Source organism: Apaloderma vittatum, unplaced genomic scaffold, assembly GCF_000703405.1.
Source record: "Apaloderma vittatum isolate BGI_N311 unplaced genomic scaffold, ASM70340v1 scaffold16255, whole genome shotgun sequence".
NCBI lineage: Eukaryota > Metazoa > Chordata > Aves > Trogoniformes > Trogonidae > Apaloderma > Apaloderma vittatum.
In genome coordinates, this window is record NW_009717797.1 from 1,654 (window position 1) to 23,343 (window position 21,690).

Below are 21,690 nucleotides of genomic sequence, written 5' to 3' on the forward strand. Positions count from 1 at the left end.
CGGAGCTATAAATAAGCAGCTTTTTTTCCCGAATTTCCTAAGATAATGAAATGCTCTATTACAAGCCGGAGAGGTTTAACCAAGGAACATCTGTCTCTGCACTCCAAGTGCTTCCAAACCAAGCTCCTCAATGTTTCCCAATGTAATCTTTTTCAGTTGGATTTTTGGAAGGTGAGTGGTGTTCCGTAACGTTAGTGATTTCACTTCTGGGGCGTCCCTAAACGAGCTAAAAATGTGATGGCTGTTGCAGCTCCGTTTCCAAGGTTTTTTATCCCCGTTCAGCTGCAAAACGCTCCCAGCGCTACAGAAGCCTCAGGGATTTTTCAGTCCCAGTGACTCCTGAGCTGCTCTGCGGACACACCGTGCTCGTCCTCCAGAGCTCAGCCCCCGGCTTTGTCCTGCCTGGGCCCCCCTGTGGCCTCCTTGGGAGCCCACCTCGTGCCCCAAAATGTAGATGCAGACATGGATGTGGTGAAAAAAAAAAAAAAAGATAAAGCTTTTGGAAAACAGCAGCACAGATTTGAAGCTCTTAAATGGCCGCTATCAAGAACAACTGGCTTCCAAACATCCTGGTTTATCGATGCCCAGATACAAACTGCAACCTGCGCCTGGGGGAACGGGTGAAGGACAGACTGGCAAGCCCTGGTCCCAGGCTTTGGGCTGAATGGCTTTCTCAGAGTAAGAAAAGCATTTGGGAAGCAACTCTTTTTCTTTAGCTTTTGTAGTAAAGCAAGGGTAGGGGAATTACCTCACGGGCTTCCTTTATTCTTTTTTTCCTTTTTCATCTAGCCCTTCCCTGAGGATCATTAGTTAAGCATTATTGCACAGAAAAAAATTTAAAAAAAATCTGAAAAAGCCAAACCGCGCGTTCCCAGCTCCCAGCCCTAAAGCTGGCCACATCTGGCTGTACCCGTGGCATTCCTCTCACAGCCTCCTCCCATCTGCACCAAGCTAATAAATAATAATAAATAAATAAATAATAATACATAATCATAATTACACGCAAGGCAAGCACGGGGACGTGTGTGTCTGTGGTGTCACAGGAGACCTCCCAGGAAAGAGAAAAGGTGCAAGTTATCTTGAAGGACTAATGTAAAACCCCAATTTAAGTAATTTTAACTGCTTGTAATATTGGTGCTAGCTAAACAGCATTTCAGAACAAAAATAATGCTAAGGGGAGTTTGGGGGGGCAGGAGGGGGTGGTGTTAAAGCTTCCTTATTCTACGTTTCAGCTGGGAGCGTAAATTCTCCCCCAGCCCCTTCCTAGAGGTGGTGGAGTTCTGGCGGAGTTAAGACTTCACCGTGATTCTCCACAGAGGATCTGAGGTGCAGGAAATGTCTGTTAAGGGACCTAATTCCCGCTCGACATCATTGACTAAAAGCTGCGTAGGCGTTGACAATTTTCTGAATGTGATGTTAGGTAAATCTTTCTTTTATTAAAGGGCAAGGAGAATGGAAATTTTGGCCTCTGGAAAGCCACAGATGTTAGGAAAGTTTAGATGGGCTCTGCCGGAGCCTGTGCAGTTTTGGTGGCAAGTGATGAAATTCCATCGACAGAAAGCTGCAAAAAATTGAGCAAACAATGATCCAGAACCAGATCTTGCGAAATTTTTCAGCTTGCACTATAAGGAAGGTTTTTAATATACTGAAAAGCATTAATTCTTTAACTGTATGTTTTGGAGATTATCGACTCATTTAGCCAAATGGTAAATTTGAGGGTTACACCGTGGTACCTGAGCGGGTGTTGCCACCCCGGTGGTGCAGGAGCTCTTCCAGCCAGAAAACATGGGTGAGGTGAACTCATGTGACGGGGAATCTGCTGAGTCAGCTTGGAATTTGTGTGTCATTCATATTTACGTGAATGAAATTAATCCCTCCCGTGGACTGAGGAGAAGGCAGGAGATGCAAACAACCCCAGAGCCTGGGAACTTCCACACAGCCCATGGCTGCAGCCCGGCACTGACCCACCGTGACAATAAATGGGGGATGCAGGAAGAGGGCCTGGAATAACTTCAAACGAAAGAGTTAAATAACGAAATCAGCAGCAACAGGAGGAGTTTTCACTGCCCCCCGTCACAACTTTCTCCCACCCGTGAGCCATACCTTTCTAACCTCGCTATTTGTCCGTGTATTCACATGGGATCGGCCTCGAGTGTCGAACCGAAGGAATGGAACCGATTTCCGTGTTGGCTGTTTCTGTCTAGGTCCCAGAGCTGACGGTCTAATTTATTATCTCACCCTGTCTAGTGACACTTTTACTAATTAGTATGGAGCCAGCTATACACACTGCATATGTACAGGTATTTTCATAAGGCATAGAATATCTTTGCATTGAAAATAAATGAACATTATTAAATTCAATTTAATATATACCATCTCCGAGGTGTTTATGAAAATATTCTTTTCTCTATATTTTCGTATGTGACATGATAGAAATATCTCATGGGAAGTACAGGTTAATATATTTTTATCCTTATAAAGGCATATACAACTTTGAGGCAGTGTTTCTGATGGACAGCAGAATTCCTAAAGAATTTGTATGTGCTTCTGTGTTTTGAAATCATATGAAATCGACTTTTAAGAAGTAACTTGATTAAAAAAACGCACCAATGCACAGCCAGAGGCTGACAATTAAAACTAATACGTAGCCACATGAACAATATATTTATATAGTTAATATATTTTTTTTCCCAAGGTGATTGGTACTAACATAGAGTATTATACATTTGGCACTACTGTTTGCCATTGGTCCAGCAATTGGCAAAAATTTGTCTCCTATGTATAAATCTGTCTGAACATTAGATCTGGCTAGACATATTTACTATTTATAAAAAAATATTTAGACAGTAAGCTCACGTTGAATAACTAGGTCTACTGTATTCTGGAAACTCTTCAGTAGTAACACCGCTTTCTCGTGTTCCATATGTACAAAACTGTGGCCGTTCGCCTGTAACACAAACACAAGAAGGAGAGAAATGGGATGAGGTGAGGCTCTGTTCCGTGTCTTTGTTTTAGGGGAGCAAAGGGACACAGGAAAATTAAAAACAAGGCTAAAATAAATCACAGTTCTATGAAGATTTCCCACAAACTGGAGTTTTTGCCTGTATACACAGGTTGGACAAGTCCTGCTCCGAGCAGGGACTGGACTCGATGACCTCCAGGGGGTCCTTTCCAACTTAAATTATTCTGTGACTCTACGACATTCCACCTGCTTTCTGAGGAAACAATGACTCCGGCATTTAAGAGTTTCAAACGTGGTGAAGCCTGAAGGATATGAATGTGGACTGGATGTAAGGAATAAAGTTTTGATGATGATGGTGGTGAGACACTGGCACAGGTTGCCCAGAGAGGTGGTGGGGGCTCCATCCCTGGAGACATCCAAGGTCAGGCTGGATGGGGCTCTGAGCAACCTGATGGAGTTGAAGATGTCCCTGCTCACTGCTGGGGTTGGACTAGATGACCTGTAAATGTCCCTTCTAGCTCAAACCAGTCGATGATTCTGTGATTCTATCGTTCTATAGCTCCATGATTCTCTGATCTTCTTGGCCCCAACAAATCCAAACAAGGCCACGTTACGTGGGGAAGACAGACTTCAAGAGCTGCCCTTCAGAGGGCAATGGAGCTGGGCAAGGGTCTGGAGACCAAGTGTGCTGAGGAGCGGCTGAGGGACCTGGGGCTGTTCGGCTGGAGCAGAGGAGGCTGAGGGGAGACCTCATCGCTCTCTGCAGCTTCCTGGCAGGAGTGGGAAGAGAGGTGGGATCCATCTCTTCTCACAAGTTACCAGTGATAGGACAGGAAGAAATAGCTTCAAGTTACACCAGAGGAGGTTTAGGCTGGACATTAGGAAAAACTCGTACACAGAAAGGGTTATTAAAGACTGGGCCAGGCTGCCCAGGGCACTGGTTGAATCCTCACCCTTGGGTGTCTAGATGCGGTGCTCAGGGACGTGGGTTAGAAGTGGGCCTGCTAGAATTAGGTAACAGTTGGACTTGATAATCTCGAAGGTCTTTTCCAACCATACTGACCCTAGGATTCTGATTTTGTGATTCTTTCCAGCAGCTGGCATGGCCAAGGGGCTGCCAGAGCTCTCCGGGACTCTTGCATCTCCCCACCTCACCCGCTGCGGCGTCTCAGTTACGATCCTCCCCTGGACGTGCCCTCTGCTGGATCAAAGGCTGCCCAGCCCAGAACTCAGCCAAAAGAAGCACTGCCACATGCCTCTGCAGTGGTTTCTGAACGGGAAGCCCGTGAGCGTGCTCGTGCTTTCCTTGCACTGGAAGGTTTCTGCTCCAAGGCTGCTGCGAGTTGCAGCACTGACGCCTGCGCAGGAACAGCCACGGGCAGGCACAGGGCACAGAGGAAAGGCAGCATCCGAGCCACCGCTTTTGTTCAGACAATAAAACAGACTTGCTCTGAGGAACAGGAACACAGATTTCAGGCAGGGGAAGTTTCAAAGGCATTGGGCGTTCAGTTTGGAGGTCAGCTCAGACTCTGACGTAATTCAGAGGGAAATGGAAGAAGATGCAGCTTATTCACCACACGACTTACTAGGCGTGAGAGCTGTGCTGCTCATTCGGAAAAAAAAATAACCATAAAAGAACCTGTGAACAAAGCTGAGAGCGGGCCAGCTCTGCCTCCTCCCCTCCACACAGCCAAGCCGCAGGGAGGGGCGCAGGGAAACGTGCAGGTTCGGCTCTAACAAAGAAATCTCTTTTCTACAAGAGAGGTTTCTCAGAGGGAGAGGTGATACCCATCCAAAAATACCTGAGCAGGCCACAGCCAGAGGGATTTGTTATTCAACATGTAAATAAATGATAGTTGGAATCTACTCCTTTCATTCCTGCCGCGGTCTTGTGTTGCCCACAAAATATGCTACATGTTTACACCTTGAGTTACTATTTAGTTCTAACGGTTAGACAGAGAGAATGGCTTTAGCTGAATTGTGGGGGCACCGAAACAATATTTCTCAGAGCTGAAAGGGCAGCCTTTGCCGTACGGTGGCAAAATCCTACGACACAGCTGATGGAGCCGCTCTCTCCTTGCCGACAGCCTTAACAGCTGTATGACTGTGTCCCTCCTTAAAAGCCGCCTGGTAAAACTGCTGCTGGTTTTATAACAGAAAAACCACTTATCAAATAAATAACTCAAGAGCTTATGACAAAGAAAGGAAAGATACAACCATTTGGCTCCCAGCGGGGCTGCGGGCTTCTGGACTTGCAAGGACCACCATATAAATCGACACTTGGCAATAGGTAATACACACGGGTAGAAGTAATTGCAAACAAAAAGAAAATGAAGCGATGCACTGATAGTGACCAAAGAGAAACTGTGCAAAGACTGATCCTTAAATCCTACGAGAATGACTGAGAGTGCGGAGTCAAACAAACTCCATCAGTGTGAGAAATGAATAAATTAAGAGAGTGAAATTTGCTACCCCCCCAAAAAAAAACCCGCAGCCACACCTTAAATGTGGTGACATAAATAAATGCTTCTATTTTAGGAACGCACGCTGAGACCTGAGAAATCCCAGCTCCTGCTGGCCTGTGCCCATCGGGCAACCTTGTTTTGCTGCAACCCATGTTCTGGCCTTGACAAAACTAAGAAGAAACAACCTGGCAGGACATGGTAGAAAACCCTTTTCTACGTGGCCAGCCGTTACCTTCTGTGAATGAGGAAATTTTGGAAGGTATGCTCAGGAACAGCCCCTCCATTAAAAAAGCTCACTGCGATACTTTGTAGAACCAAAAAAAAAGAAAATGAAAAGCTGAGATTGTGCGTTACGCAGGTGCTTCCACAATCCAGTAGTTGTTTGCCATGAGGGGACATTCAGAAATGCCAAGGCAATGACAGAGGCACAAATATTGCCAGATAGAATCTTGTCAAAAAAAATAGGTAACCGTATAACTCCTCCCACCATCGGCTGCAAAGGTGATAATTATAAATGCGTCCTGCTCCGTCATATTGCGAAGCTGCCTGTACAGCTCCTGCCTCCCCACACCTTCTCGCGCTGTCAGTGTGGAAAATGTGGATTGTGTTTATTTTAGAGTTTAATCGGTGTCACCCGGCTCAGCCCCGGGGACAGATTGTCACACTGCTATGATTTTTCACATCCCCAGCTTCTTTCCACGTGGTTTTGTTACTTCCTCCCAAGTCCAGCTTTCAAAACTACCGCGAGCAGTGCCCCGTTACAAACCCACGTGAGAGCGCCCTTAAAACGGGCATCGTGCTCGTAAGACGCCAAGACTCATCTGGGTTACAGAGCGGATAAATCCCCCCGTACCTGGAGGATCTTGTCGCCAGGCTGGAGCAGGCTGGAGGCTGGTCCGTCAGGCTGAACCCTAGTAACAAAGATACCCTATAAGTCAGAAGTAACAGAGGTTAGGATGCTATCACCAAGAACTAGTTCCCAAAATACAGGTGTCTCCCTAACTGCATGCTCTGGCTGTGGGCTGAACACTGAACGCTTCGTAAAAATCTCTTTGGGACCTGACCCTAGTACGGGTTTGTAGCAGCTCTCCATAGCCTTTAGCTACTTATGGCCTGACACCAGTGTGAGGCTGTTGGGTCATAGGCTGGACTTGATGATCTCAGAGGTTTTTTCCAGCCTCAACAATTCTGTGATTCTATTATTCTGTGATTCTATTATTCTGTGATTGTTCCAAACGGAGATTCCGCATCATGATGTTCAATATGAACTGGGTGAGAATAACAGGGACAACGGCAATGGAGCAAGCACTAATTTATTAGAATAACACATACCATAATCTACATATAATCTTTGTTTATTTCCTCTAGGGGGGAAAAAAAAGAAGTTTAAAAACATTTCCTAAAACATCGTGTTGATATTCAGCCCCTGAGATATAGGGGCCAGCAGGAGCATCCCTGAACCCAGTGTCTGAAGTGTGAATGACTTAACTATTAATTCCTTCAACAGAACCATCCCTAGTTACACAATTTTGCATTTCTGTTATCGGTGAAATTAAGTATAGCTCTGGCTGTTACTGCACTGCATGTGGTCCTGGAGCAGACACATCATCATGGGAGGCAGATTCTTTAATAATTTCAGGCAAGGGATGGACTTATGGGAGTGCACCTTAGTTCTAAAACCATGCATTAAACTGTTCAAAAAAAAAAAGACCATGATGTTAAAAAGTGCAATTCTAGCGTGCGCTCACAAAGAAGGGCACCAAAACTGAGGATGTTTTAAGGGATGGTTGTTGAAATGCCTGGTAGTTATGTACAGTGAATGGAACTATTCTTGAAGTTCAAAACAAGGATTATCAATAATAAAGTTTAAAGGAATTCAGACTGTGTTAGCCTGACATTTTCAGGTGCATTTCACACGTCCAATCAGCATTCTGTTGTAATTCTGAGTGGTGGGGAAATTACTTTTCTATTTTGCACACAGGTCTCAGATTCTGGAGAAGACATTAAAAGGCAGTTGTAACTTCATCATTCACCAAACGTTCTCAATATTTACAGCAGCTATGGCTGCCTCCTAAAACTGAATCCAGTATTATCAGAGAATCTAGACTTACGTGTTTCACAGAGGTACCCCCGCTGCTTGTCTGTCAACAAGCTTTTTTTTACCGCATAGAACAGATAAATTCACAGATTTTATTTGATATAGCTGCTTTAAACCCCGGCATTCCAGCTACCTCGTGATGCTACTAGTGGTTTTGTATTCCCTCTAATGACTTCAGTGAAAGTTTAATCAAGGCCTGTGTTGACTCTTAAAATAAAAACAATGAGAGGCAATTCTCCAGAAAACAGTCAGGAAAATTATCTTGTACATGGGAAGTAAGGCAGATGCCCACATGGTTTCTGTGTTGATTTTCTCACCTTCATTAACCAAAAAAGGAAAAGAAAAAATAAGGACAAACAGCCCTCCCCTGACAGAAAAAAAGAGCCAAGTATGGGAAAAATTCCTTCAGTTACAGAATATGCACAAGAGAAGTGTACAAAAATGTGACTCGTTATCTGTGTCTCCGCTACATGGCACTCTAAAATACGGACCATTTAGAGAGAAATTTGCAACTTACCTTATCAGAAGGTTTGAACGGATTTCCTTGTCCACTTATTCCACCACTGATACTAAAACCAAGGCCAGGATTCTTCTCTATCCTCACACAAAACTAGGTTAAAAAGATACAGCAAGGTAAGTCGCTGCCAACATTAAAGCCTCTCTAACCAATGGCATCTTCTTCACATACATCCCTTTCCACCACTAACGAGATGAGTGGACCCTCTCCAAAGCTGTAGTGCATGACACGGTAAAAGTTGGCACAATACTGGTATAAACCAAAATTATTTTCGTGATTTTATCATGCTGCAATGATACCAAAATATTCAGTGCTGCATCTATCTTTGCATATATTAAAAAAATTATTTTCAAGAAAAAACAACCTTTAGACTTGTGAAAGAAAAAACTGGCCAAATTGCTTCAACTGAACGTTGGGATAAATCTGTCAGTGAGGCTTCATCCTGAGTGCTTTTATTTTTCCAGGAGGTGCTGAATCTCCTGGATATTTTTTTTCAAATAATTTACGTTGAAACTCCGGGGTTGCCGACGCGACGTTCCGAAAAGAAAAACCCCAAAAACCAAAATAAAAGCCTCAACCTAATAAAAAACCCCCTAAATACACAGGGAAAGGATGAAAAAAATCCCCAAAATTAAAAATTCTGGCCTGAAGAGGAGGAAATGGATTTAAAATATTGCTGAAAATGTAGTGTTTGGCCCCATTTTTGGGGGGGAAAAGCAGTGCTCGCTCTGTTTTATTTTTTTTTTTTGCCTGATTTTGCCTTGATCTGTTAGGGTGGCTCTAAACGGCGTTGGGTAACAGAACATAAAATAAAAATGACCTCAGCGTAGCTTAAGAACATGGAGGCATTGTGAGCACGTGCAGGAGCCACACAAAATCACTTCCGAATCTCAGCGCAATACTCCGGGGCTCAGCACAGGGAGCCGCCTGCGTGCATTGGCTGATGCTTTATGCAAGAGAAACCTTTACTGATGATTCTGCACCTTATTCTGCAAATCAGGTGCCTCCAACAGTTATTGCCATTGTTAAAGCCAAATGGAACAGGGACCGGGCCACTTCACGAAGAAACTCCTCCTGTTAGACTGGGGGCACTGGAGGCACAGCCGGCCTTCTGTGGGGCAGCCAGCACAGAGCTGGGGCAGAGTAGCCTCTTTCCCCAACGCGCCCAGCTCGGCGACCAGGGAATTGGCAGAAATTGCAAATTAATTCCGTACAACACCAAGAAGTTGGCTTTGCTTGGCCACTTGGGTGCTGGGGAAGGGCAGGGAGGTGCTCGCCTGCCCAGCTCAGCCATCCTGGCCATGGCGCAAAAAAAAAAGAGAGAACTTTTTGCCCAGGGTTATTTTCTAGACGCGCTTTCTCACCTGCTCCTGATAGGCGTCCGTACTTCTCTGCCCCTTGGTTTGGATTAAACACCGCCCTGTCTGAGGTGCCCGGGAGCTTTGCGAAGAGGGGATCTGAATAGGCAGCGGTGGCTGGAACTGCTGGATGGTGACTTTGTTCATGTTCCCTTCGTACTGCTGCTCGCGGCTGCGGTGCTGCAGGCTTTGCGACCCCATTAAAGTCTGGATGTGGCTACCTGCCTGTGGGCAACGTAACCTGTTAGGCCAGAAATTCAGGAAGCTGAAAAGAAGCAATTATTACGACTTACAGGGTCAAGTAAAAGCAAACCTCTCCAGTCACACCAGAGGTTTGCCTTTTGACCACAGTTGGGAAAAAAACCCCAAACACGATTAAAAGCAGCAAGGACACGGCTGTTGCATTTAGTGACCCTAGGAGGTTTAAGGGAAATTACCCATATACAGTAAGTTTTTTAAACAGAAAATATTTTTCTCCTCATACCGTAATATATGCCCCCACTCAGAATATTAAGTCAATGTAAAACATTGAATAAATTAAAGTAGCATGGATTATTCACCATAGCACACTCTGAGGATAGTGGAATTTTATTTTTTTTTTCTGAGGATAGTTTGGAATGAGATTTATAACCCAAATGCAGATATTGGCCACTATTGCCACAGCACTTGGAAAACGTAATCAACTAAATCCCATGCCTTGTCTTAGGAATGAATGTGGCTTTTACATTTGAAGCTCTAATATTTCGTAAATATAAGTGAAAAAAATGCATTTACACATATATTCAGAAAAAAAAGTCTGACTGCTATCATTCCTCCATAGCCTCCAGCCCTGCTGCCTTTCACCTTCCCAGCTGGGATCCCAAAGGTGAGGTTTGCTTTCTGTATTCTCTTCTTGACATGATAAAGTTGAATCCCTGCTTATTCTTCAATCCACAGTCTCTGTGTGGGCACATGAACTACATAAAAGTTCAAGGCAAAGCATCGCAAAATAAATTCAGTTGAGAATTTTCTATTTTTTTACAGGATTCTGACGCTGTTGCTTATCAATAATTCTATGCAACTTAGCCCTTCATGCTTGTATGATCAAATATTACTCCCGTCATGAAATATCACTCTGTTGCTACCGGGAGCTTTCAGACTATGGGCACCCACCAGGCAGGGCTATTATTTGAACGCGGAAGAGCATTAGGGCTGCGTATCATAGTATCTGCAAGTCTCTACGGACAAAACAGACCTATTCAAATGACGTTTCACACCAGGTTCACGCCATCCACTGACACATCACCGCTGTGTCTCACCTCAGAGCTCTAATCCTCAGTACTACTGAACCTTTATGATCCTGGGTGCAAGAGTCACCAGTTGTGAGACTGTATTTTAGAGGAGAAGAAATTCAGTACGGCAAGAGATCTTACGCACCAGCCAGCCATCTGGCCTCGGAAGTTATAGCAGCCAGGGCATTAGAATGAACTGCTTGTTGCCCTAGCAAAAATCCATCTTAATGGATTCCCAAGATTTGTCTGCAAAACACATCGTCGACACAGATGCCATGGGGGAGCCTCACGTCACTGAAAACAGAATCCCACCAAGACATGCAGGTACTGTGAGCCAAAACCTTCTGCTCCATCTCACTGTTTTGCTGACGACACCTGAAGGACTAGGCAGAATATATCTGAAAGTTCTCCATTTGAGTACAGGAGGGATAGTCTCAAAGTGAGTGATGACAAAAAAATCTCTTCCTCTTCATGGCCAAACCTTCAATCCTCAAACTCTTCTGACAGTAGAGCTCACCTCTGCCCAGGGAAGTGCTTAAGAGCCTCACTCCAAGAACAACCTGGGAAAGGCTGTGCTGCCATCATCCCACTTCATGGGGCAGAGAGATCTTGCATTCAACCAAGATCAGAAGAGAAGAAGAAAGCTCAAGACAGACGTTTTAGCCATTCATGAACTCCCACGGGGCAAGAAGCCGTGTTGGCAGCGGGTTCCTGAATCTGCATCATCCAGCACAGCGGAGAGGTGAGCAGGCGGCCGCGTGGGGCATGGTTCTGTGCTTCGCGTTGTGTCATACCCATCGCAAGAGGACCCCAAATAAAGCAGAATCTCATGAACTCTTTGCCCCAGGTGTAATCCCATATCCAGCACTGCAGTCCACAGCAGCTGTGTTGTCTGCAGCAGAGGAAGACATCTATTTTAAATACAAAAAAAAAACCTGCGCTTCTTCACTGAAAAACTTCAAATCTTGTTGGGTTAGAAGACCTCTGTACGGACGAGCAGATGCTGGAAACGAAGTAGGAGCCTCCGACCTCTCAGTCATGGCTAACAGAGATACTCCCAAGTCAGAAATGGAGAGAAATGGCGACTCACTTGTGTACGTCCCGGTTCTGAGGCAGCTGCCTTGCGCCAGTTCCACTGCATGTGCTCCTTCCACACCCACTGAGACCGTCACAGTCTGTGCAGGGACCTCCCAGAGTTTGGGGGGCTTCAGCCTTCACGTGGGCTGCTGCCATCCTGCAGCAAAAGATCCCAACTAACACCGTCCCGCGCGTCCCCAAAACCACGTTGCTCGTCCTCCTAGAGGGTCGTCACCCCGCGGCCAGGCTGGCCGGCCTCAAGTCTCTTCATTTTCCACCTTTGTTCTGACTCTTCAACCTCTCTTTTTGAAGAGCAGTTCCTCTCCAGTGATCCCCTGACACATTTCTACCCTTTCCTTTTTTACGGAGGAGCAGCTAGCTCAGAATACAACTGATTTGATCAGGCACATAGCTGACTTGTGTCTTGTTTTCTGACAGAAAAAGTTGTCTGCCAGGAAGTAAAAAAATCCTGTAGTCTTTTAATACATCGTTGGATCATCCAATTGCAAGATTAAAATATGCAACTTTTCTATATGACAAGGAGCCCACCAATTAGGGGATGATCACAAAGATGATCACACTTTAAATAAAATTGCAATTTAACCTGGATTCTGAACAGCAAAACGGATGGAAACAATTCCTCACACCCCATACAACCATGTAGTGGTTATCAGGTAGAGTTCCCATCCTAATGGACATAATTAGCCACCACTACATGTATTTTAGCCCTCTACGTGTGGATAATTTAAGAACACATGTTACTGTGTCCATATACGTACTACATCAGCCTGAGGACACAGTCCTTCTACAGCACACACCTTTCCCCTTGGAAAAACCCATCCCAACTCCCTTTCCAGTGACCCCCTCAGTAGAGCTCCACCGTGAAGTGACTCTGCTCCACAGGAGCCTGTTGACACCAGTACAGTTCTACTGGTGGAAAACCCCAGTGCACGCTACAATTTTCATCAACAGAATTTGTTTGTTACATGGAACGTCCATAGAAGACTTCCTGAGTGCGACTTCAAATAATTGCTGTATTTTAATCCCCAGATGCTGGGAAACCAAGGCATTCGAGGGCGTTTTTCAATGGAGAATGATTAGCATTGTCGTTCCAGCAGAGTTGCAAACCACCTCCTGAGGATGGTGGGTAAACAATTTTCAGAACTTATTTTCTCACTCCTGTTAACAGACTTTGAAGAGATTGTATCACTGCTTCTTGTGTATTCACACTGTGGCTCTTGCTGGAGGTGGGTAAGCTGCCTTTCTGAGAAATTCGGATTATTTGTTCTGCAGACATTATGCAGACTGCTTCCCCAATTTCATTTGTATTCTTTGCATTCTTTAACATCCACCACAAAAGTTAATTATTTTCAGCTCAGAGTCCAATATTTACAGTATAATTAAAGTAGCTGACAACGGCGTACCAATGGATGGCTCCAGTGAGTTAAGCAGATTTCAGTACGGTTATGCAAGGTTTGTACTTACCCTATCTGAGCAGCGAGATAGTGAAATATTCAGAAAGAAACAGAATCTGCAGTTTCTTACTACAGTAACATGGACAACGCACAAACGCAAGACATAAATGGTGTTAGATCACGTGAATGGATAAATCGAGCTTTATCCCACCACGCTGGAGAAGGTAAGTGGTGACTCCTCTTCAATGTCTTATCCTAGTTTCTTGCATATCAGAGGATAAAGAAACCCTTCGAATAACTGGGCTGTCAGAGCCAAGAACGCGAGGGCACGCTCCTCCTCACCCTTCTGGGCCTGGGAAGGAGCCTCTGGGTGTCTCCCATCACCAAGCGATTCTCTCGTATGTGCCTACCTCTTGTCGCTACTTTTGCAGGAAGGCAAGGGCTACCGCTGCTCCAGCTGTCCTACACAAGATGTGAAGCCAGCAGAGAGGTACATGCCTCATCAGTGCGGGCAGCTGATCACACTACAGAATTTACTGGAGCGCATGTTCTGACTTTCACATTGGTTTCTTTCACTCCTAAGAGTTCGTTCAGGAACGAGGAGGACCGGTCTCCATACAGGGACCAGTCAATGCAATTATCACTGCGTGAACGTGTGGCTCCACCTTCTAAAGGTGACTGCAAACACAGTGGCTTCTCAGGATCATCCACTCTCCAGCTTTAGGCTAAGAGCATCTCAAAACGGAAGTTTCTCAGCCCGTGAACAGAGCTTCCGTTCACAGCAACAGGCCAGATCCAAGCACTGGAACTTCGTATCTAGGGCCACTGGGAATTAGAACCCTTTCTAGCGAGGTTATCAGCAAATGAAGGGTGCCTAGGATGTCCCTGCCAAAACACCTGTGACTTTCCAGACATCAGCCTGGCCGTCATATCAACACATTTCTGTTTTGCCATGAACTGAAGAATGCAATTGAAATGAAACATCTGAACGAGGACTTTTCAGGACAAGAGGCAGCTGATGGCCGTCTGAGAGGTGCAGGAATACACCCGCCTATAACAGCTAACTATAGCTGTTAACTCTTAGCACCTGCACGGCGATGCACAAAACCAGGCATGAGACCAGCACCCTTCAGGTGAGCAGGGCAGATTCAGAAAAAAAAAAATTCTTTACAATGAGGGTGGTGAGACACCGGCACAGGTTGCCCAGAGAGCTGGTGGAGGCTCCATCCCTGGAGACATCCAAGGTCAGGCTGGATGGGGCTCTGAGCAACCTGATGGAGTTGAAGATGGCCCTGCTCACTGCTGTGGTTGGACTAGATGGCCTTTAAGGGTCCCTTCCAGCCCAACACATTCTACAGTTCTGTGATTCTGTGATTCTATGATTCTGTTCTATGATTTGTGGCATCATCACTTCAAATTTGGAAACGAACCCATGCGCCCCAAGGCTCTCCTCCTTAACCCCTTCTCCTCCTTCCAGCTGGGAAAACAAAGCAGCCCAAGCCCGGCTCCACTGGCGCCGCTTACCTTCTTGGTGACGGTGTCGGGGGGCACGTCCCGCCGGCCCAGCGGGTAGGGGTTCCACTGGCTGCCAACGGCCACCTCCTCCTGCCCGTTGTCCAGAACGCTGCTCTGCTGCGACGGGGTCTGTTGCAGAAATGGTAGGGCAGCCTTTAGTCACTGTTTCACACCGTGACAAGAAAAGTCTCTCTTCGTATTTATTTCAGCAATCAACCCAGTTAACACCACGACACGCTATTGCCAAAAATGGAAATCTTTTTTTTTTTTTTAAATTTCTACAGCATTTTGTTTAGCGTGCAATCGTATTGCTGTGGGACTCTCCGCAAGCAGGAGAATCTTCAAAGATACCCAAGAGAAATAATGAGAATAATGAATGACGAGAGAAAATCGATTTAACGTGAACTCATTATTTTCAGAGACACAAATTTTGGCAACGTTCCATATCTAAACGTGCAGTCTGCCATTAATCACCTCAGTTAACATTTTCATATTGGTCATTCAAGCACCAAAAACTTCTTTTATTAAGTATTGGCCACCAAGATTAAATTATATGCTTATATTTTCTGCAGAAAATACTCCTTAATGGCGATACTGAACCTGTTCCCTGGCGCTAGGCTCTGCGTACACCTCTCTCTAGGCTGTGGCTGCCTTTGTTCTAAGCTAAGAGGATATCACAGGTGCAATATTAACCAGTAATTAAATATTTTCCTGAATATGAACAGACATAATGCACGTATAAAGTCTCCTAAATGAGCTGGATACTTTTTATTATTACCCACTTTTCTCTCCTTTTGTACATGTTTCTTCTTTGTCACTTTTCCCCCTGATTATTTTACTCCTGTTTTCAGTACTTTTGAGGACGTGTGTACCTTTTCTATCCCATCCTGATTTTCTGTGCATGTCTCTACCCTAGTTGCAAATTCTCCTAAAATAGATACGGCTTTTTGTGTCAGACTTTCCAAAATGCCAACATTGTACTACCACTGACAGCACTTAGCATTACGTAGTGCTTGGTCAGTTAACTGCCTAGTCAGTTGTAATTAATGCTAATTTGAAAAAAAAAAATCTATTTTTTCCCTCTGTCATTCAAGTAATTTCTTCAGCTTAGATTAAAAATTAAAAAAAATCACAAAACACTTCTTTAGATGACTGAAGAACAAATGCAACTGTTGCTTTGACATATTAAAGCTGGTAACCAGTCACTTAAGAACTTTCTTTTATGCTAGCTTTAAGAAGTCCTTAAAAGCAAATAGAAGCGACTGTGATTTAAATCATACTCCTCAGAGGTTAAATAAAAAAAAAATTAAATAAATCAACCTTAATTATTTAAAAAGCAAAGAAAACTTTCATCATAATTCTCTCAACATTCAAGAAGTCGTGTGGAAAAATCAGGAAAGACATGATTTTCCTTTTATTAAAAACCACTAGAGGAAACATCTCCTCCTTCCAAGCTACAAGATCTCCTTGTAGAGTTTGCACGCACTAAAAATGGAAAAAAATGCGACCGACCTCAGCCCATTTTCCCTAGCCTATCCCTCCCAGCTCAGCTGGTCCCAGTGCCTGATGCTGCAGTGCTGCTGCTCCCTCAAGACGACAGGATCTGCTCCAACGCCGGAAAATCCCAGCCCGGCGCGGGATGCCTGGAAACCTGCTGATGTGGTTCTTAATCCTTTGGGTCCGGAGAGCATCCAGGACCAGGAGCTGTCCAGGAGCCCCTTTGTCCATCGAGCAGAATCCGGGTTCTGGTCTGAGCCCAGGTGGGGCTCTCTGTGCCTACAGCAGCTCATGAATGAGGAGTTCTGCTCCGTTTGCTGTATGGCCCCACGGAACCGGAGGGTTCATCAGCTGAGAAAGATGGCAGAGAACAGCTTCTAAAATGAAAAAGTGCAACTGCAAAAAAATTCTGCTCTGAGGAGTAGGAAAAAATAAAAAAAAAAGAAAAAAAAGGAAAAAAAAGGAAAAGAAAAGGAAAAGAAAAGCAAAGCCATCATCTCTGTCATCCCTTCCAGAGTCACACCCAGTCACAGCCCAGGGCCGGACTGGAAACCTGCTCACCTTCCGCAAGAGGAAGGTAGCAAACACGCAGCCCTCATCCCACAGAGACAGCGGCAATCGCTGCGGCAGCTTCCCATGGGAACTTCATTTTTCCCTCCTAAGTGAACATGCTGACTATTCCTAAAAGGAGGTGGGACCGTGCCCCAAACTCCCAACTTTTAAAACAACCATAGGATGGATGCATCCAAAAGCATCCTTCTGAAAAGTCCTGGTTTTATAAGTGACTGACTAATCTGCAGAGGTGAGTTCGCACTCAAAATGGACAACAAAATATATGCTGTTTTCTCAATAAATTGGAAAATTATGTGGTTAGTTTTAATTTTCTGCAGTGAAATGAATTTGCCTACTTGCAATACTATTGATTTACAGAGCTCCCTGTAAGACAGACTGCAAACCACGTATCTGTTAAGTCTTGGGCCAAAAATGAAAAGCAGCTGTTCCAACATTTTATACATGGAGTAGAACCGATGTAATCAACTTTCTCAAAACAAGCAATTGTTGTACTGGATTTCCTGATCTTCCACTGGACAATTAGACCTCACTCATTACTCTCTTGAATCTAGGCCACAAGAAAGATGAGGAAGAGGTAAATATTAAGCTGCTGTGGCCTGGATTCATTAAGAAATACAAACCCTTTAGAAGGAATAAAATTAAACAATACTAAACATTCATATTATTTGCTCATTGACAATTTTTCACTGCTTCAACAGCACAGTAAGAGAACACACCCCCTTTCATGCAGTTCAGCATCACATTTTATATGGGTATGGAGCAATGAAATGCTGGTGAAATATAAAGCAGAATAATTCACACACCCCGAAATATGTCACTCTGAGCAGTTTCATTAATTTCTTCGGACATCCATACATTAGTACCCGTATTCATCTGCAGCCTCAAACTCTTAAAGCGATATATAATCCCTTACTCCTAAATGTGTGCAGAGAAACAGTGCCGGTATCGGGAGCTGATGTCAAATGGACTTGTTTCAAGGACTTGTGACAAAAATTTGTATGTACCCAAGCAGACAAACAAATTTGTGAAAGAAAAAACGGCAGCAGGACCAACACGGAGAAGCTGTCCGTGTCCAAACGCACACACACCTACGCGCAAGGTCTGACCTGGATGTCATCAACCAACAACAGAGAAGCACACACCAACAGCAGGACTCGTTTAAACCCAGGGACAGCCGGACGCGAGGGGTAAGTGAAGCGAACAGGGTACGGGGAGTAAGTTACAGCAGGAGAAACCTGACAATAACATGTGTGTGTGTGTGTGTGTGTGTGAGAGCACTAGTACTACCATGGCTCTGTCTGAAAGGCAGCGCGGGACACGTACGCCTGTCTCACAAGCTCAGCAGGGCTCAGGGCTGTCCCTCGGCCAACCAGCACCATCTGGTCACGCTGCTGCTATTAAATTACCTTCTTCTTCTCAACAGGCTGGCATCTAAACTCTCCAACAAGGCACTGGAACCCTTCTTTGGGAATTTCTGGCCAGTGCCTGGTCCGGAGCCCCAGCCAGAAACCGCCTAGGCCAAACCGCGCCCCAGGCCAGTCCTGCCATCAACAGCACAGACGATCGCGGTTCTGTGCCTGCATCTGTGCTCTGTTCCCGTGTAATTACTCGCAAAAACGCTGCTGATCTGGACCAAGGGCTACTGACGCCTGCAGTGAGAGACGTGACGATGCTCAGCATCCCCTGACAACCCTCCAACAACGTCCCTCTCTGGCTTCTCCCACCAAACCTTTGTTTGCATGTAATTTTGTATGTATGTGCTTATCCACAATATATTGCTAATGGCTGTAAAACAAACAGCGAAAAAAAACCCAAGAAAATTATTTTCTTTCTACAGGCAGTACTCCAAAGAAGTTTAGGTGTGGTAGGCACGTACTCAAAACTCACCAACTATGACAGCACACCCAATTGACGCTCAAATATTAAAATCCCTGTCCCCCGGAGCCTGCTTAAATGCACATGAAACATTTCTGCATTAGTTTCTCTATAATCAAACAGTCACAAAACAAAACGTGTTCTCCAGATTAAGTCATTGAGAAAATGGTCGCGTCGGTCTGTAACACGAGAGCAGAAAGCAGTAATGACAGCCATGGGAGCTACATAATCCAAAAAGCAAGACCATCAAGTAGGAAAAGTGTATTACTGTCATCTTTGCTTTTTGGATTGTGTAAAGTATAAGCATGAATAAGAGGCAAAAGCTAAATCGGGAAAAAAAAGCAAGGAGAATCATTAATTTATTTTGTAATGCTGGCGTAGGCTGGCTATCCCATACTTACTTTCGGTAGAGGTAGCTCTTGAAGCATTTGGTTTTCAAATTTAGTTTTAGTCTGCAAGTTTAAAGTCATGCTTCGGCCGGCATGCATTGCTGAAAAACCTCCAGAGTGCAGCATGCCAAGGCTAACTGTGTTGTGTTTGTAAGCAGCGGTCTGAGTAGAGGAAACAACCACGTGACAGGATATGAACACACATGCTCATCGAATTAAGTATCACACATATATGGTTAATTTCACAAAGTTTTAGTTTTAAGCAAACGAACAGTACCGAGAAATAAATAGCTTCTTGAGGCATGCACTGGGTCACACGGAAGCAAATACATCGCTAGTTATACATAAAATGGATACCATAAAAGACTTCAACGCTGACAGCAGATGAATATGTCGTTATCTGTCGTTTAGAAATTGCAGGACATAACAATGGTACAAGTCTCTATTTGGCAAATATGGCCAGATTTTTGGAATGTCTGCGCAACCGGGCCAGGGCAAAAAAAAAAAAAAGTGTTTCTGGCATAAAAAGAGCACCAAGGGCAGAGAAAAAGCCCTGAGCAAGGTGGCTCTGTGCCACCTCCCAAGCTGCTCCCCGGTTGGCAGGAGGGACCGGCTTGGGTTGGGTCAGACCCAGCAGGACAAGGTCTCACGCAGCCCGGCGTCCCCACCTGCCAGAGCTCCAGCAGACAGCCCAGCTTCTTAGGGCTTTGCTTATCATCTTTGCAAAACAACTGGCAACCAGCTCGCTGGCACCTCTGGGTAGCGCTAAGGACTCAGCTTAGCTCGATAAAATCTAGTTGAGTTTAACTAGATAAAACCAGCTTTCCGTGAGCTAAGGGGTTTCTTAAGCAAACGCCCATTGTAAACTAAGTGTAAAGATATTTCTTCCACAACCAACATCTGGGAAGTGTTTATTTCCACCAGAAACATCTCGGCTTGGGGCGCACTGTTTTGCCTAGCTCTTAGGTATTTTCCAATCGGTTTGACACAACACAAGAAAAACAGCCGAAGTCAGGAAAAAAAACTTCATCTTTCAAGCTGTTTTTTAAAGTTTACCCATCCGAGCCTTAATGATATTTTAATATGCACCACACCCCAGCAACTGGAAGGCAATGAACATATTAGCACCAAACCCATGAGTATCTAGCGTAAAATAGGTATACGGACACATTTTGAGACTCACTCAATGCATTTTGTGACAGCAATTTTTCACAACCACTTCAGATTACGAAGTAAATCTGAATAACGGAGTAGGTCATTAAATAGTCAAGATCACGACTGAAATCATGCACTTGTATGGTTTTGTATAGAAGGCAAATAAGCACAACTTCCTACAGCTAAAAGGAGTAGCAACCATATTCCTTGTTAAAAGCAGCGGCAGTGCATACCCAGTGTGTATTCTCAGAGTTAAGAGAGACCTTTAAATCCCCTCCACTAACAGGGATATGAAAGCTAAAACCCATGATTCTACTTTTTTTTTTAATCTGTGACGGTTTCCTTTATTGCCTTTTACTGCAAAGCTGCACCTGGCAATCTTTTAACGCTCTCAAATCGTTACCTCAGCAGCACATTCACACGTGTCAGTAAAATGAGGGATTTTTACGCCGTTTATTATTTTGGACAGTGCTGCAGTGGCTGCTACACGGGTAACGTGTGCGACGTGACTCGTGCAGAGCTCATTATCATTTGTTCCCCGGGGACCCCCTCACTCTGGGAGCACCCCCAGGCCCCTCACTCTGCGGGCCCGTTCCTCCAACACTGACGCAGGGACTTCGTTACTGGGAATTCTGGTGGTCACCACTTGCGCGTGCGAATATTTTTCGACATCCCGAAACACACAACTAAAGGCATTAATTGCAGAGAAATGCCAAACATACCCTGTCTAACCTTCTAGCTTCTATATGTCTAAGTAGCTGTTGTCTCCAGTCAGCGGGCATTTTAGCACAGCTCTCATTTCCCTTCACAGGGGTAGGCCTTGTCTTTATATCACTGTTATCGGAAGGCTTGTCGCCATAGTTACCCAAGTTATAGTCTGACGGTCTTTCCCAGCAGACCTGCCATTGTAGGCCTCGCTGAAACCGGCCTCGTTTGGGATGTGCCGTAACTCTCTGTACTGTAGCTTCTTGCAGACAACGGCCTCCTTTGGGTCAGGTTTTTAACTGGGAAGCTGCCAGTCTGGGCTTTCACTTCTTGGTAGGAAGGATGCTCGTCCTCATACCTGCCGTTCCTCTTGAGGAACTGCGACTCGGAGACCGACATACTGCCCTGGCGCTCTGCAGCGCCTCGGTACGGGGGCCGGCCATACCTGTCGCCCGGGGGCAGCTCGTGGGGCTCGCTGACTCTCCTGAACATGGACATCTCAGTGGAGCTGGCCAAGGAATCCGCCCGCCGCAAGAAGCCCGGCCGAGCAAAAAAAAAAAAGGGGGCGGCCACCGCCTCCTCGTTCACAGAGGGCTGCGAGAAGGAGAATATGTGCTCCACGGGAGGGTACCCGCGGTAGGACCTCGGGCTGACCAGCTCCTGGGGCAGGTTTTTACTCTGCTGGGGAATGTATTCAGGGTTGAGCTGGAAAGGCGGCGGCAGCCTCTTCTCCGCGGTGACCTCCACTGCTCCCTGCGGGTTGAAGCTTTGGTCGAACTGGTAGACTTTCTTGGTGACAGACGACTTCTGCTGCGGCT

General features: G+C 45.2%; 1 protein-coding gene across 1 annotated transcript in view; it reads right to left on the bottom strand.

Annotated features, from left to right (window-relative positions):
- Positions 1-2,648: 2,648 nt before the first annotated feature.
- LRRC7 (leucine rich repeat containing 7) overlaps positions 2,649-21,690 on the bottom strand; it is a gene marked incomplete at its 5' end in the record, with an annotated part of 58,802 nt that continues 39,760 nt past the window's right edge. The window contains 7 exon segments of the mRNA XM_009870041.1: positions 2,649-2,947; positions 6,281-6,355; positions 8,043-8,135; positions 9,407-9,625; positions 14,688-14,807; positions 20,890-21,052; positions 21,054-21,688. Coding sequence (XP_009868343.1) covers positions 2,840-2,947; positions 6,281-6,355; positions 8,043-8,135; positions 9,407-9,625; positions 14,688-14,807; positions 20,890-21,052; positions 21,054-21,688 — 1,413 coding nt within the window.